Source organism: Diceros bicornis, chromosome 37 (assembly GCF_020826845.1).
Source record: "Diceros bicornis minor isolate mBicDic1 chromosome 37, mDicBic1.mat.cur, whole genome shotgun sequence".
NCBI lineage: Eukaryota > Metazoa > Chordata > Mammalia > Perissodactyla > Rhinocerotidae > Diceros > Diceros bicornis.
The window spans coordinates 28787-43980 of NC_080776.1; the positions used below are offsets into that span (position 1 = coordinate 28787).

The following is a 15194-nucleotide window of genomic DNA, read 5'->3' on the forward strand; positions in this document are numbered from 1 at the left end:
CTAAGTTACCAAGCATTGTTAAAACATTATGGTAATGTATATCAAAATATGCAGAAAGTAATAGTAAATAATATAACAAACACCTGAATCCCCAATAACTTGTTTTATTACATCTTAGTATTTTCTGGGATTCTTAGGTTTTAATATGTGGCGTATTTTATTGGATCTATAATGCCAAAGAAAACAGTTTTTCCTCTTTTCACTGAATTTTATAAGTAATTTAAAAAGTAGAATCCAATTCACAATACTCAAAAGTATTCCGGTTGCTTCTTTACACGAATATACACAATATTAAAAGAAATATTCCAAATCATGAGAGTGGGAGTATAACAAATGATTGATAACCAGAATTTAGTTTTATCACTCGTTAATACTTTCGTGTTTGCTTTAAGATTTAAATATTAAAATATTTCAGATATAGTTGATGTTCAATTTTTATTTCACTTTATTCTCTTTGCTTCCCTCCCCCATACCATGTTCATTAAAGTGTACTGTGTATTAATTCTCATAACAGATTTATACAATTCTTATATATGCATGTATCCATAAATAATATACTGTGTTCTTCTCAATGTTTAAACTGATATGATTGGGAACAAGTTCTATGTAATAGCTTGCAGCTTGCTTTTTTTTGTTCAAAAATATATTACAATTTCTCTTATTGATGTAGGCAGAGCTATCACATTTGATTTTATTTCTACAGTGTGTTCCATTCTGGCATAAAACAGAGTATGTTATCCAGTTGTTATGATAGAACAAATATTCTTAAATATGTTGTTAAAAAAATTAAGTATATTGGGCCGGCCCCGTGGCTTAGCGGTTAAGTGCACACGCTCCACTACTGGCGGACCGGGTTCAGATCCCAGGCGCACACCGACACACCGCTTCTCCGGCCATGCTGAGGTCCTGTCCCACATACAGCAACTAGAAGGATGTGCAACTATGACATACAACTATCTGCTGGGGCTTTGGGGAAAAAAAAGGAGGAGGATTGGTAATGGATGTTAGCTCAGTGCTGGTCTTCCTCATGAAAAAGAGGAGGATTAACATGGATGTTAGCTCAGGGCTGATCTTCCTCACACACACACACAAAAAAGATGAAAAAAAATTAAGTATACATTTGTTAGAAGTAGCATTGCTGCATCAAAACTTGCATATCTTAATTGTATTAAATATTACCAAATGACACTCCATAGCAGACAGACTACTTACACACAAAATAGCAGCAAATGAGAATTTCATCTCTTCACATCTTTTTTAAGTCTTTAGTGTTCAGACTTGTATGCATTATATTTTCTAAAGCAATGAGCAAAAAACAGCATCTTGTTAAGATTTTAATGTGCATTTTCATAACTAGTCAGATTGGACATGTTTTTGAATTAGTAATTGATCATTCATTTTTCTGTTTATGAACTGCTTGTTAGGACACTTTGCCCATATTTTTCTTTTATGTTAATTTGTTTTATAGTTTGTTTTTTATCAGGAATACTACTCCTTTTACATTTATATTGCAAATATTTATTGCTCATTATTTGACTTTGTGTGAAGGTAATATTCTTTTTAAATATTTGTTTTAATGATAAAATGGAATGTTTCAAAATGACTACATTATTTATAACCTTTGGAAAGAAGATTATCTTCAAAATTTGTCATCAAAACAGGTTCTGTCTATCTTATAAATAATGATAACAACATTCATTTCACATTTGCTTAGTGACACAGGATAGCATTTATTCATATGCTTTATTGATCACTAATGGAGTGAGATAATTAAACAATGCTGACTAAAAGGGCTAACCACTGAACTTACTTTAAATCAACTTTAAACTTGGCTATAATTTGAACCAACTTTTTGAAATGTGAGTTACAAAACTTTGGAGTCATGTAGAGAGACTCTAACATGCAAATCATTTTCATGCAGACAAGCATATATGTTCTAAACATGCAGACAGTACTTCTGAGAAAAAGCAAAGACATGATAATCATCAATTAATATATAGAAAAAATTCTCATTTTCATGAAGTTTTATTGGTCAAAATTGTTACCCATTAAAGAAAATTAGTAGACTGCAGAGGTCTACTTAGCAACACTAATCCTGGAGATGGTCTACCTTGATTTGAATACTGGCTCAAGCTCTGGCTTTTTGAGTGATCTTGGGCAAGTTAATTGACCTTGCCATATCTTAGTTTCTTCTTCTGTAGAATGAGAATAACTATAACACATTTACTTCATTGTGCCATTGTGAATGTTAACTGAGCCAATGTATTTACTGTGCAGATAACAGATTCTGCCACAAAGAAGTTTCTACACACGGATTGTGTGGTGTTTTTATTGTCCTATTGTCATGCCTTATGCGTTGACACAAAACAAACTCCCCTCTTCTCCAAATCAGAACTATTCATAATGGGTTTTAAAATCATATTCCATAGTCATTCTACGACTTAAACAATAAATCCCATTTTAAAATGTTTTACCACCAAAGTTATTCAACAAAAAGCTAGAGAGGCCTGACTCTGTCCAATATCTGGAACCATTATAATTCCAAACTTTTATATTAAAAGTTTACCCAGAAACCTGCATAGAAGGGAAATTGTTGGTTTTATCTCACAAATTCTTATATAGTAGATTTGCCTTGGGACCTGCAAATCTATATTTATAACAAGCACCCTAGTTGATTTGATGAAAAAGTCATGATTTCACATTTTGAGGAGTACTGCATAGTAAATATACGATACTAGTCAAAAGCTTTGGGAAATTGCTTACTTAACTACAAAAGTCTTAGGCATACCTCTCTCAGAATCTTCCAATGTTAAAAATTCATTTACCACCACTCCATTTGCTTAAGTAGTGTACAAGATATCTAACTGACTACTTTAATTAGGGGAATTTTTATAACATTGTATTAATACAACATTGTGTTCATTTTGCATCTAATTTTTAATCATTGTGTATTTTTCCCTTAACAATCAGGACATAGATTTCCCTGCTCAATGGACAATCTCACGAAAGTGACAGAATTCCTGCTCATGGGGTTTTCTGACATCTGGGAGCTGCGGGTACTACATGCTGCACTGTTTCTGCTGATTTATCTGGCAGCACTGGTGGGGAACTTTCTTATCATCATGAGCACTACTCTTGATCAGTATCTTCACACACCAATGTACTTCTTCCTAAAGAACCTCTCATTTTTGGATTTGTGCTACATCTCAGTCACTGTGCCCAAATCAATCCATAGCACCTTGACTCAGAACAACTCCATCTCTTATCTTGGATGTGTGGCTCAAGTCTATTTTTTCTTTGCTTTTGCATCTGCTGAGCTGGCCTTTCTCACCATCATGTCCTATGACCGCTATGTGGCCATTTGCCACCCCCTCCAATATGGAGCCATTATGACATCAGGAAAATGCCACCAAATGGCAGTCATTGCCTGGCTAAATTGCTTTTCTTATGCAGCAGTCCACACTGGCAACATATTTTGGGAGCCCATTTCAAGATCCAACATGATCCACCAGTTCTTCTGTGACATCCCTCACATATTGGCACTAGTGTCCTGTGAGGTTTTCTTTATTGAGTTTCTGACCTTGGCTCTGAGCTCCAGCCTTGTGCTGATTTGCTTTATTCTTATAATTGTCTCCTATATCCAGATCTTCTCCACAGTGCTCAGAATCCCTTTAGGAGAGAGTCGAGCAAAAGCCTTCGCCACTTGCTCCCCACAGCTGATTGTCATCATGCTCTTCCTTACCACAGGGCTCTTTGCTGCCCTAGGACCAATTGCCAGAAATTCCTCCATTGAGGATTTGGTGATTGCTATGGCATACACAGTTTTGCCTCCCTTCCTGAATCCCATCATATACAGTCTTAGAAACAAGGAGATCAAAGCAGCTATCTGGAGACTATTTGGGAAGATAAATCCTCTGCAAATGTAGAACACCTGGTCTCTGCTAATGGAAGATCTGTAACAAAAGTTGAGGAGACCATAAATACTTTATGACAAAAAAATGATATTGAAAAAAACTGTCGAATGGCAGAATGAAATTTCTCCAGTCCTATATTTGGAAAGAAACACAAATATTCTTTCAAAAAATAAAAATCTATTGAAATGAAATATTGCAAAGTTGTGTAACCACAACCTTTTAAGATGATCCCTTCCCTCTCATTCCATTTATCTTTCAACTTGTTGAAATACCTTCTATTGACCCTGTAGCCCTGCACTCAAGCTACTATGTATTCATTGGAAGAGGACAAACACACACAAATCTGTTTATGGTACCTGATTTACCTATTCAACAAAAAAGAACATAAAACAAGCGAAGTGGTTACATAGGACAGGAGTTCATGTTGTAGTTTTTGCCCAATATTTTAAGAATATTTTTTCAGTCTCATCTAATCCTATAAATCCATCAGGAAATTGAGCCAAGTTTCATCAATATTCATTTTTGGCATCTATTTAACTTGTCATGTTTCACTTTTGAAATGCTGTAATAATAATAAAAAAAACAAATAAGTGTATAATATTTGCTCTACATCAGATACTGGTCTCAATATTTTATATTTCTATGTTTATAGTAACTCAATGCTCACAATAACATAATGACATTGGTTCTATTTATTTCATTAGGGTTTCACAGATAAGAAAACTTTGTCAGAACTCAAGAATTTGCCACAGTTAACACAGCAAAATTTGTCTGAATCAATAATTTGTTCCAGGCGGTTGGATTAGAGAATATAGAATGTTTTCCACAATTCTATACTATCTTAATATCTGTAATAAATAAAAAAGAATGTTCCCATATTAATTTGTATTTCTGGAGTACATGTACTTTTTATTTTTATCTGTAGTGTTAGATTCTAGATTCTTGTTGCTAGTGTCATATTTAAAATAAATATGCTTACTGTGTCTGGAAGGGTATCAAAGGGTATCCTTTTTGGTGCCATTCTTACCTGATTTTTTAATAAAAGTTATTTCAGGTTCATAAGATAGTTTTTGAAGTTCTATATCTTTCTTATTCTTCAAAATTAAATAATTTTCTCTATTCCTCAAATACCTAAAGGGAGGCTATGTTTGAAATTTCCTTTATGATAGTTGCTTTACTCATTTTTTATAAAGTTTTAAGTTTTGAAAATTGTTATTTTCATAGAAAATGATCCATTTTATTCTGGATTTCTAAATGTATTAGTATGTGAATTTATATCCATGATTTCACTACTAATTCTTTAAAATTATATGTTCCTGAATAATTCACTGATTACACTTTCTAAATCTTTGGCTATTTTATTTTGAATTTTATTTTACCTTCAGGGTAATAATATTTTTACAGTTCTTGTGTTTTATTTTCTAACTAATCTTTAGTGCAATTCACTTTTGTGTACAGTTCTATGAGTTTTGACAAATGTATGCAGTCATGTAACCATCTTCACAATCTAGACACAAAATAGTTGTATCTTCCCCACTCAAATTCCCTCCTGATACCAACGTACAGTCAATATCTCCTCTAACTCCAGCCCTTGGCCAATTCTGATTTATCTTTCCTTACAGTTTAATTTTCACACAACGTTATCTAAATTGAATTAAAGCATATGTAGCTTTTGAGTCTGGCATTTTTCCTAAGCAAAATGGATTGGGGATATATTCGTGTTGAACTATATATCCACACTTTGTTTCTTATTATTGCTGAAGATTTTTCATTGAATGTATTACCGCTATGTTTATTCATCCATTCACCAGTTGTTTCCAGTTTTTAATATTTATAAACAGCTGATATAAACATTCACGTACAGTTTTTTAAGTAAATCTAAGTTTTCATTTCTTATGGGATAAAACTTAGGAGGAAAATCATTGAGACTTTTGTTAAGTGTATGATAAACTTTCCAAGAAATAGACTAACTTTTTTCCAAAGTGTAATACTTTGTGGTTCTGACCAACAAAGTATGTTAGTGGAGCATCTCTGCATTCTTGTCAGCACTTGGTGTAATTGTTTTTAATTTTTTGTTTTATTCATTTGAATATGTGTATATTGATATCTCATTTAGTTGTAACTTTTATTTTCCTAATGATTAATGATATAGTTCATCTTTTCCTGTGTTTACTTGTTAGCTTTATGTGTGCTTTGCAAAATGTCTGTTCAAATACTTTGCTCATTTTTAATTGGACTGTTGTTGTTACTGAGTTTTCTTCAAACATGATGGATATGAGTCATCTGTCAGGTCTACGATTTCCAAATATACATTCTTAGTCCACAGCTTGTCTTCCACGTGCTGTTTTGCAGAGCAAATATTTTTAACTTTGATGAAGTTCAATTTAGCAAAATTTTCCTGTATGGATTATGCTTTTCAGGCTCTACCAAGCCCAAAATCACAAAGATTCTATTTTTTAAGCAGAATTATAGTGTTAGGCTTTACATTTAGGTTTATGATCTAATTTGAGTTCATTTTTTAATAGGATATGAGGTATCTGTCTAGGTTCCTTTTGTTGTTTGTTTTCATATGGATGTCCAATTTCTAGCAACTCTTTCCAATGAATTACCCCTGTGTAGTTTTGTAAAAAATATATTAAGCTTATTTGTGTGAGTCTATTTCTTGACTCTCTACTGTGTTTCATTTATCTATGTGCTCATCAATTGTCTAATCCCATAATTTATTTCCATACTTTTATAGTAAGTATTGAAATTAGGTAGTGTGAGTTACCAATCTTCATTCTACTTTTTCAAAATTTAGATTTTTTTGTATTGTCATATAAATTTTAAAATCACTTTGGATAGAATCAATTTTTAGGTTCAACTCTACAGCTGTTTATGTATTCACTATTTTCTGCTTTCTTTTCTATTATTTCCTTAAAAATCTCCCACAAATTACCAAATAATTTACCCAATAAATTTTTCTCCTTGTAGTTTTCCTTTTACAAAATGTTATCTAAATGTAATTATATAGTACATAGGCTTTTGAGTCTGGCACTTTCCTTTAGCAAAATGGATTTGAGATCCATCCATGTTAAATTGTATATTAGGCCCACGGAGTTGAAGGAGGCAATGATGTGTCATTGGAGTATAATGTAGTAGTCACTGAAATGTTAATTATACGAATATGAGGAAAATATAAAACCTAAATACTCTTTATTTAGAACTACGCTATTGAGTAATTAATTTTAATTTAAAATATATAACAATTTCAACCTCACATAATAGTTTTAAAATTAGTATATAAAATGAAGAAAACACAGAAATTCATCAAAAATAGAGACGAAGTTCAGTGAAAAAAAGATAAGTCAATTTAATGCCAATTAACGTTTATTATATATAATTGTAATGCATAATTTCATGGTTTTGAACATAAAAGCATATTGTTTCTGAAGTAAATTTGTTACAAATTATTGGGAAAATAATTTTGGGGGCTTAAGAATGAGAATCTAAACGGTCTACCCCACACTCAGTGTGTACACTAAAAACTGAGAGCAGCTCTCACTGTCTTCATGGGCATGGTTTTGTTATTCCTCTGATTTCATTACTATGACTTCATTCTTCTAAGAGTCTCCTATCCACTCCGATGCTTTTATTACATTATAGAAATTTCCTCCAAATCCATTAATTCTTCAACTGAAAGCATTCACATAGTTTATCCCTAATATTCTTTCACTTTCTTTCTTCAAAATCTTTATCTTGCTATTATACCACTCTGGGACTGTTGTATGGTGATCTTTACCCAATCCTAATCAAGGCCCCCATCCCAGCTTTGAAAAATTCACCTAAAGTCAAATTTAGAATTGTCTATAAATTCTCAAATACTGAGAAGATTCTGCCAAAGCTTGGCAAGGTGGAGTTCTCTCTTCCTGTGGTAAGCAATAAACAAAGTCTTGTCTTGTTAACAAGTTGTTTTGGTCATATTTAGGGAACTAGTTTTTGACAACAGTTATGGTAAGTTAGAACAGCAAAGATGGAAAATGAGGTCACCCAAATCAGAACTTCCCGCAGGGAGCTGCAGCATACTGAAGTACCCTGGAGGAATTAGGATCATGACACATGTGGAAGTAAAATATATGCTACAATATAAAAAATATGGAAATTGAAAATGAAGGTGAATTATAGTAATATTTTACATCAATTTGTATATAATAAAAGTATTAATTTAAAATTGACTGTCTTAACTTAACGACGCATTTTGGAATTTCTAGGCAAACCACAAAATATACTCAATGGTACAACACCAGAAAACTAAAAGGAAAAAAGAAATAATAGAAAAGCAACTATGTTACTTAAAAAGAAGACAATAAAATACATAAGAACGAAAACAGCACAAACAGAAAACAACAGAATGGTAGACAATACTGATACAACTGTGTCAGTAATTACACTACATATAAATGAAATAAACACTCCAATTAAAATCAAAGGTTATTGAAGTGTCTAGAAACACAAGTTCAACTATGTACTTTTTACAACAAACCCAATTTATGTATAAAACCAAGGTTGATGTGAAGGTAAGAGAATTAAAAATTATAACAGGAAAAAAACTCCTGTTACTCTATTATCAGGTAAAGTATTACTAGAGATGAAAAGACCCACTTTAGATTAAAACAAGATTTAATTAATATGAAGATAAAGTAATTGTCAATTCCTACTCCCTTAACTGCATAATTCAAAATATATAATGAATGAAATTGACAAAATTAAAGGAAAAAAGTCAAATCCACAAACTTATGTGGAGATATTTACACTCTTCTCTCAGTAACAGATTGAACTAGCAAATAAAAACTTCATAAAGAGTATGATTACACTACTCTTTTAAAAAGTTAAAATAATTGATATTTCAAGAACAGTGCATAGTACATTTTTTATCAACTGCACATAGAACATTTATCAACTCAATATTTAGCTAGAACAATATGTAGATACTCAACAAATTTCAAGGCATTTAAATTATACAAAGTATGCTTTCCTAATCACATAGAAACAAGCTAAAACTCCAAAACAGAGCATAAGCAAAAATTTCCCAAAAGTATCGAAATAATATAGCACAATTCAAGAATAAGAATTGGGTCAAAGGAATAAGAAATAAAATTATTTCTTTAATTTAAACTAAATTATACTGAAAATTAACCATATACAAATTTGTGAGATGCTGCTAAAATAGTGCAGATAAAGATTTATAGCTTTAAAAGTATATGTTGAAGGAGAAAATTGTTTGAAAATGAATGATCCAAGTGACATCCCAGGAAGGTATAAGAAGAACAAAGTAACTCCAAGAAGTAGAAGAGAGTGAACAAGTAAATAAAAGGATAAATTAATAAACATGATGCAGATGCATCACAGAAAACAGGTCTAAAGACTGGTTCTTTGAAAAGTTTAACAATGTCAATCGCCTGTAGCAAAATTGATAAAGAAAAAGAGAGAAAGAGAGAGAAAACATAGATTACCAATAGCGGGAATTAAAAAATGGACATTACAAATGTACAGCATGGTGACTATAGTTAATAATAATGTATTTTATACTTGAAATTTGCTACATACAAGTAGATCTCCAGTGTTCTCACCATAAAGAAAAGTGTAACTGTGAGGTTATAGACATGTTAACTAGCTAGATTTTGGTAATCACTTCACAATGCATATATGTATCAAAACACAATATTGTACAACCTAAATATACAAAATTTTTATTTGTCAATTGTATCTCAGTAAGTTTGGGGTAAAAGCGAACATTACTAAAGATCTTACAGAAAATAATCAAATACCAAAAAAAAAAAAAAAAGGTCAATAAGTGGAATAAGTAGTAAAAGACAACCAAATTGGAAAGAGATAAAAATGTCCCTATTTTAATACAACATGAATGCCAATGTAGAAAACCCAAGAATTAAAAAAAACACCAAAAATTAATAAATGAGTTTATTAAGGTCACAGAATATAAGGTAAACATGCCAAAACCAATCATATTTTTATATATTAGTAGTGTACAGTTTGAAAGCAATACTGTATATATATGTATATGTATAAATGTATGTAACTTATAGGAGCTTCAAAATAATAAAATACTTCAGCATAAACCTAACAAAATGTGTGCAGGACCTGTGTGTTGAAAATAGAACACTTTAATTAAAGAAGTCAATGAACATCTAAATAAATATAGAGACAATTGTGTTCATGGATTGGAGGGACCAACATAGGAAATATTCCAAATTCCACAAATTGGTCTATATATTTTAAATGATTCGAATTGAAATCTCAGCATGATTTTGGGTAAATATAAACAAGCTGTTTCTAAGGCAACTTACAGAATGGGAGAAATATTTGCAATTCATGTATCGGATAATGTGTTAATTTCCAAAATAAATAAAAATGTATACAACTCGATAGCAAAAAAAGAAAAAAGATTAATAAATGGGCAGAGGAACTGAACAGACATTTTTCTAAAGAGGACATCCATATGGCCAACAGGTATATGAACAGGGCCCTGACACTGTGAAACATCAGGGAAATAAAAATCAAAACCACAATGAAGTATCACCTCACGCCTGTTAGAATGCCTATCATCAAACAGACAAGAGATAACAAGTGTTGGTGAGGATGTGGAGAAAAGGGAACACTTGGGCACTGTTGATGGGAATGTAAATTGGTACAGACATTATGGAAAATATTATGGAGATTCATCAAAAACTTAAAAATAGAATTACCACATGATCTTGCAATCTCACTTCTGAGTATATATCCAAAGGAAATGAAAACAGGATCTCTAATAGGTATCTACACTCTCATATCCATTGTGACATCATCCCTGATAGCCAAGATATAGAAGCAATGTGTCTGTCAACAAATGAATGGATAAAGGAGAAGTGGTTTTTATATACATGTACACAATGGAATTTTATTTAGTCATGAGAATAAAGGAAATCCATTTATGACAACATGGATGAATATTGAGGGCATTATGCTAAGTGAAATATGTCAGACAGAGAAAGACAAATACTGGATATGATTACATGTGGAATCGAAAATGTTGACTTCACAGAAAGAGCAGAGTGGTTATTACCGGGAGCTGGGGGTGAGAGAAATGGGAAGATGTTCATCAATGAGTACACACTTCCAGTTATAAGATAATTAAGTTCTGGGTATCTAATGTACAGCATGGTTATTGTAGTTAATAATAATGTATTATATACTTGACAGTTACTAAGATAATAGATCTTAAATGTTCTCACCACAAAAAATAAATGGTGATTATGTGATGTGATAAACCTGTTAGCTAGTGCTATGGTGGTAAACATTTTTCAATATATGAGTGTATCAAATCAACACACTCTATGCCTTAAACGTAACAATGTTATATGTCAACCAAATCTCAATGGAGCAGTAAAAATAAATTAAAATTTATACGAAAAGGCAAATGAACTGGCTAAAATAATTTTTTTTTGCAGGGGAAGATTTACCCTAAGCTAACATCAGTTGCCAGTCTTTCTCCTTTTTTCTTCTTCCCCCCGCAAAAGCCCCAGTACATAGTTGTGTATAGTTGTAAGTTCTTCTGTGTGAGTTGCCACCACAGCTTGGCTGATAGACGAGTGCTGTAGTTCCACGCCCAGGAACTGAACCTGGTCTGTCAAAGAGGAGCATGCTGAACTTTAACTGCTAGGCCATCAGGGCTGGCTATAAAATAATTTTGAAAGAAGTATAAAGTTAAAAAACAATTTAAGTCTTACTGTAAAGTACAGTAATCAAGATACTGTGGCATTGGTATATGGATATATACACAAAATTTGAGATTAGAAAGCAGAAATAGGGCCACATAAATATGGAAAATTTATTGATAAATGTCATATCAATTCAATGAAGAAAAGTGTGCATTTTTTCAAACGTTGTTGGAACAATTTGCATTATCCTGAGGCGAGTGATTGCCTGCATTGTGCTACTGATGAGGAAGTTTGAATTGTGGTTACCATCAGACATGATAATGTCCTGCTGTCCATTTTCTCTGGGATCGTTCTGGCAATCATGATTCCCAGCTGTCTCCCATCTCTTGGAGCCCTGGTCAGGGCTGAAATGGCTTCTGAGATCTGGCAAGATCTGGCTCTGAGTTCCCATGTGTTCTGGCTTCAGGGGAATTAGTAACACTGCTTTGGAGCTGGATGGACCCTGGCAGCTCAGATGTCCTCCAGAAACACCCACCTGCACGCTAGACTATCCCTAAATGGCCGAGGCCTATGGACTGATACCAGCTAACTGGGATGAGTAGTCAGTGTGGCATGCAATACACCTGTGGCTCCCAGAGAACCTACCTTCATGCATCAGGGCCTTCCAAGCCTACCAACAGGGGCTGCTCCAGCCCTACAGGCCATCTTCTTGGGGCACCGATTTCCCCACACAGTAGTCCTGATGCAGAGCTGGGAAGGTCATTTTACCCAGACCTGTTATAGCCCTGTGTTGGGAAGATACACGTGGCTTCACGGGGTGTGAGGTCTACCAGGTGTTTTTCATGAGCTCTTCACAGCACTGCCCTGGATGGCAAGATGAGAGAATTCTTGTTCCTTGCTTCAGGAAAATAGGCATTTTTTTTAGAATGGGCTGGGCCTTCACAGCAAGGCATGTCCTGCAGAAGTCCCTACCTCTGACCTGATCTGTTCTCATATGATCTGTCCCGATCTGTCAGACCAGTGCAAGATCCCAGGGAGCCTGGATGCTGAGTCACACTGATACGTGCAGATGCAGTTAGCACCAGAGCACCTGCCCTCAGTCATCAGGCCCTCTGGCCTGTTGGAGAGGGCCTTGCCTTGCCCACCAGGCATTTTTTACAGGTATTGCACCATTGACGAGGAGTTTGAACTGTGGTTACCCTCAGACTCTATAAGCCCCTGCTGTCCTTTTTCCCTGGGGCATGTCTAGCAATCATGATTCCTAGCTGTCTCCCACCCCATAGAGCCATGGTCAGGCCTGGAATGGCTTTGGAGATCTTGTGAGATAGAGCTACAGCAAAATTAGTAATATGCTGTGGATCTGGATGGAACTTGGCATCTTAGGTGTCCCCCAGAAGCTCCACATGTGGCTTGGACTATCCCTACATGGCCCAGACCCAGGGACCAACACCAGGGAATCTGAATGCACAGTCAGTGCAGCACGGGCATGCCCAGTTGGCTCTTAGAGCACCTGCCTTCAACAATCTAGTACTACTTTGCCTGTATCACAGGGGCCACTCCAGTCCCACAGGAGTCTTCCTGGGGCCTGTTGTTCTTGGCAATGTATTTCTGATGCAGAGAGGGAAGGCTTATTTCACCAAGACCCTTCATGGCCCTGTGCCAGAAAAGTATACAGGCCTCCGTGGCGTGAGGTCTCCCAGGTGTTTCTCATGAGCTGTTCTTGTCACAGCTGGTCATGGCATGGCTGAGGAACTCCATGAGTTCTGGCTTCCTGGAAACACACATTTCTATTTAGGAATGAGCTGGACCTCATCAGTGCAGAGTGTTCCCCGAAAGTCACTACATCTTTCTTGGTCTCCCTACATGGCCAGGACTTGCAAGAGGATCCCAGGGATCTGTGTCACACTGACCCACAAGTGCACAGTTGGCACCCAAGCACCTGGGCCCAGTTGTCAGGTCCTCCAGGCCTGTTGGCTAGAGTCTGCCGTAGCCAAGCAGACATTATCCTGGGACCAGTGTTTCAACAAATTGCACATTTGATGAGAAGGTTTGAATTGTTACCCTCTGACACCATTAGGCCTCGCGGCCCTTTTTCCCCGGACCCTGTCAGGCAATCGTGATTCCCAGCTCTCTCTCAGTCCTTGGAGCCCTGTTCAGGCCTAGAATAGCTTCTGAGAACCCACGAGATCTGGCTGCAAGAGCCCATGAGATGTGGCTTCAGGGGAATTAGTAGCTCTGCTTTTGTGCCTGGCAGCTCTCGGAGTCCCCCAGAAGCCCCTGCCTCTGGCACAGACTATCCCTACACAACCCAGGCCCAGGGACTGACACCAGGGAACCTGCATACATAGTGCTGCATGCCCATGTGCAGTTCACTCCCACAGACCTGCCTTCAGGCATCCAAGACTTCTAGGTCTGTGAAACAGGTGCCTCCTCAGCCCAGCAAACCATCCTCCTGGGGCTGTAGGTCCCCATACTGCAGTTCTGATGCGGAGTGGGGAAGGTCATGTCAGCCAGACTTTCTATGGCACTGTACCTGAAGACACAGAGCCTCTGTGCGCCTCCCGGCTATTTCTCCTGAGCTGTTCCCTGGCACTGCCCGGTATGGCAAGGCTAAGGAATTCCCATGATATTTGGCTTCAGGGAAACAGGCATTTCCTTTTTGGAATACCTGGACCTCGGCAGTGCAGAGGGTCTCTCAGAAGTCCCTACCTCTGTCCTGTCTGCCCTTACACTGCCGAGAGCTGGGGAAACATCCCAGGGAGCCTGGATGGTGAGTCAAGGGGGCCCATGCACGCACAGTTCTCCACTGAGCACCTGTCCTCAATTATCAGGACATCCAGGACTGTTGTAAGGGGTCTGATGTAGCTCTCCAGACACTAGCCTGGGGCAGCAGTTCCTACATTGCTCCATTGAGGAGGAGGTTTAAATGGTGGTTACCCTGAGACCCAAGATCCTGCTGACCTTCTCAAGACAGAATGACTTCCCAGATCCTATGAGTTCCAGCCTTAAGATCCCTCAAGATCTGGCTTCAGGGGATTTAGTAACTACTTTGGATCCGGATGGACCCTGGCTGTATGGGGTGTCCCCCAGAAACCCCTCCCATGGACCAGACTATCCCTACTTGGCCTAGACTAGGGGACCAATACCAGGGAACTTGAACGCATAGTCAGTGGCCCCCACATACGTGCAGTTGCCTCCCACAGTATCTGCCTTCAGGTATCCAGGACTACTAATCCTGTATAATGGGGGCACCTCAGCACAGCAGGCCATCTTCCTTGGGCCACCAGTTCTCCACAAATGTACTTCTGATGCAGAGTGAGGAATGTTGTTTCAGCCAGACCTTTCATGGATTTGTGTCAGGAAGATGCACAGGGCCTCTGTGGGAGTATGGTCTACCAGGTTTTTCACACAAGTTGTTCTCCAGAGCTCCAGAGTTTCCAGTCTAAGGAATTTCCCATCATATCTGGTTTAAGTGGAACAGATTTTTCTTTTATGAAATGGGCTTAACCCTGGCAGGGTGAAGAGTCCCTTATAAGTCCCCACTTTTCTCCCTGTCTGTCCCTACATGCATGGGACCCAGGGAAAT

The 15194-nt window shown here is 36.4% G+C and overlaps 1 protein-coding gene across 1 annotated transcript; it reads left to right on the forward strand.

Annotated features, from left to right (window-relative positions):
- Positions 1 to 2990: 2990 nt before the first annotated feature.
- Positions 2991 to 3926, forward strand: LOC131399228 (olfactory receptor 14I1-like). The gene has a single exon (XM_058533411.1). The coding sequence runs from the start codon at positions 2991 to 2993 to the stop codon at positions 3924 to 3926; it is 936 nt and encodes a 311-aa protein (XP_058389394.1).
- The last annotated feature ends 11268 nt before the right edge of the window (positions 3927 to 15194 follow it).

Bases quoted from the DNA above. Each gene is read 5' to 3' on its own strand.
- LOC131399228 (XM_058533411.1), top strand. From the start codon at position 2,991: ATGGACAATCTCACGAAAGTGACAGAATTCCTGCTCATGGGGTTTTCT.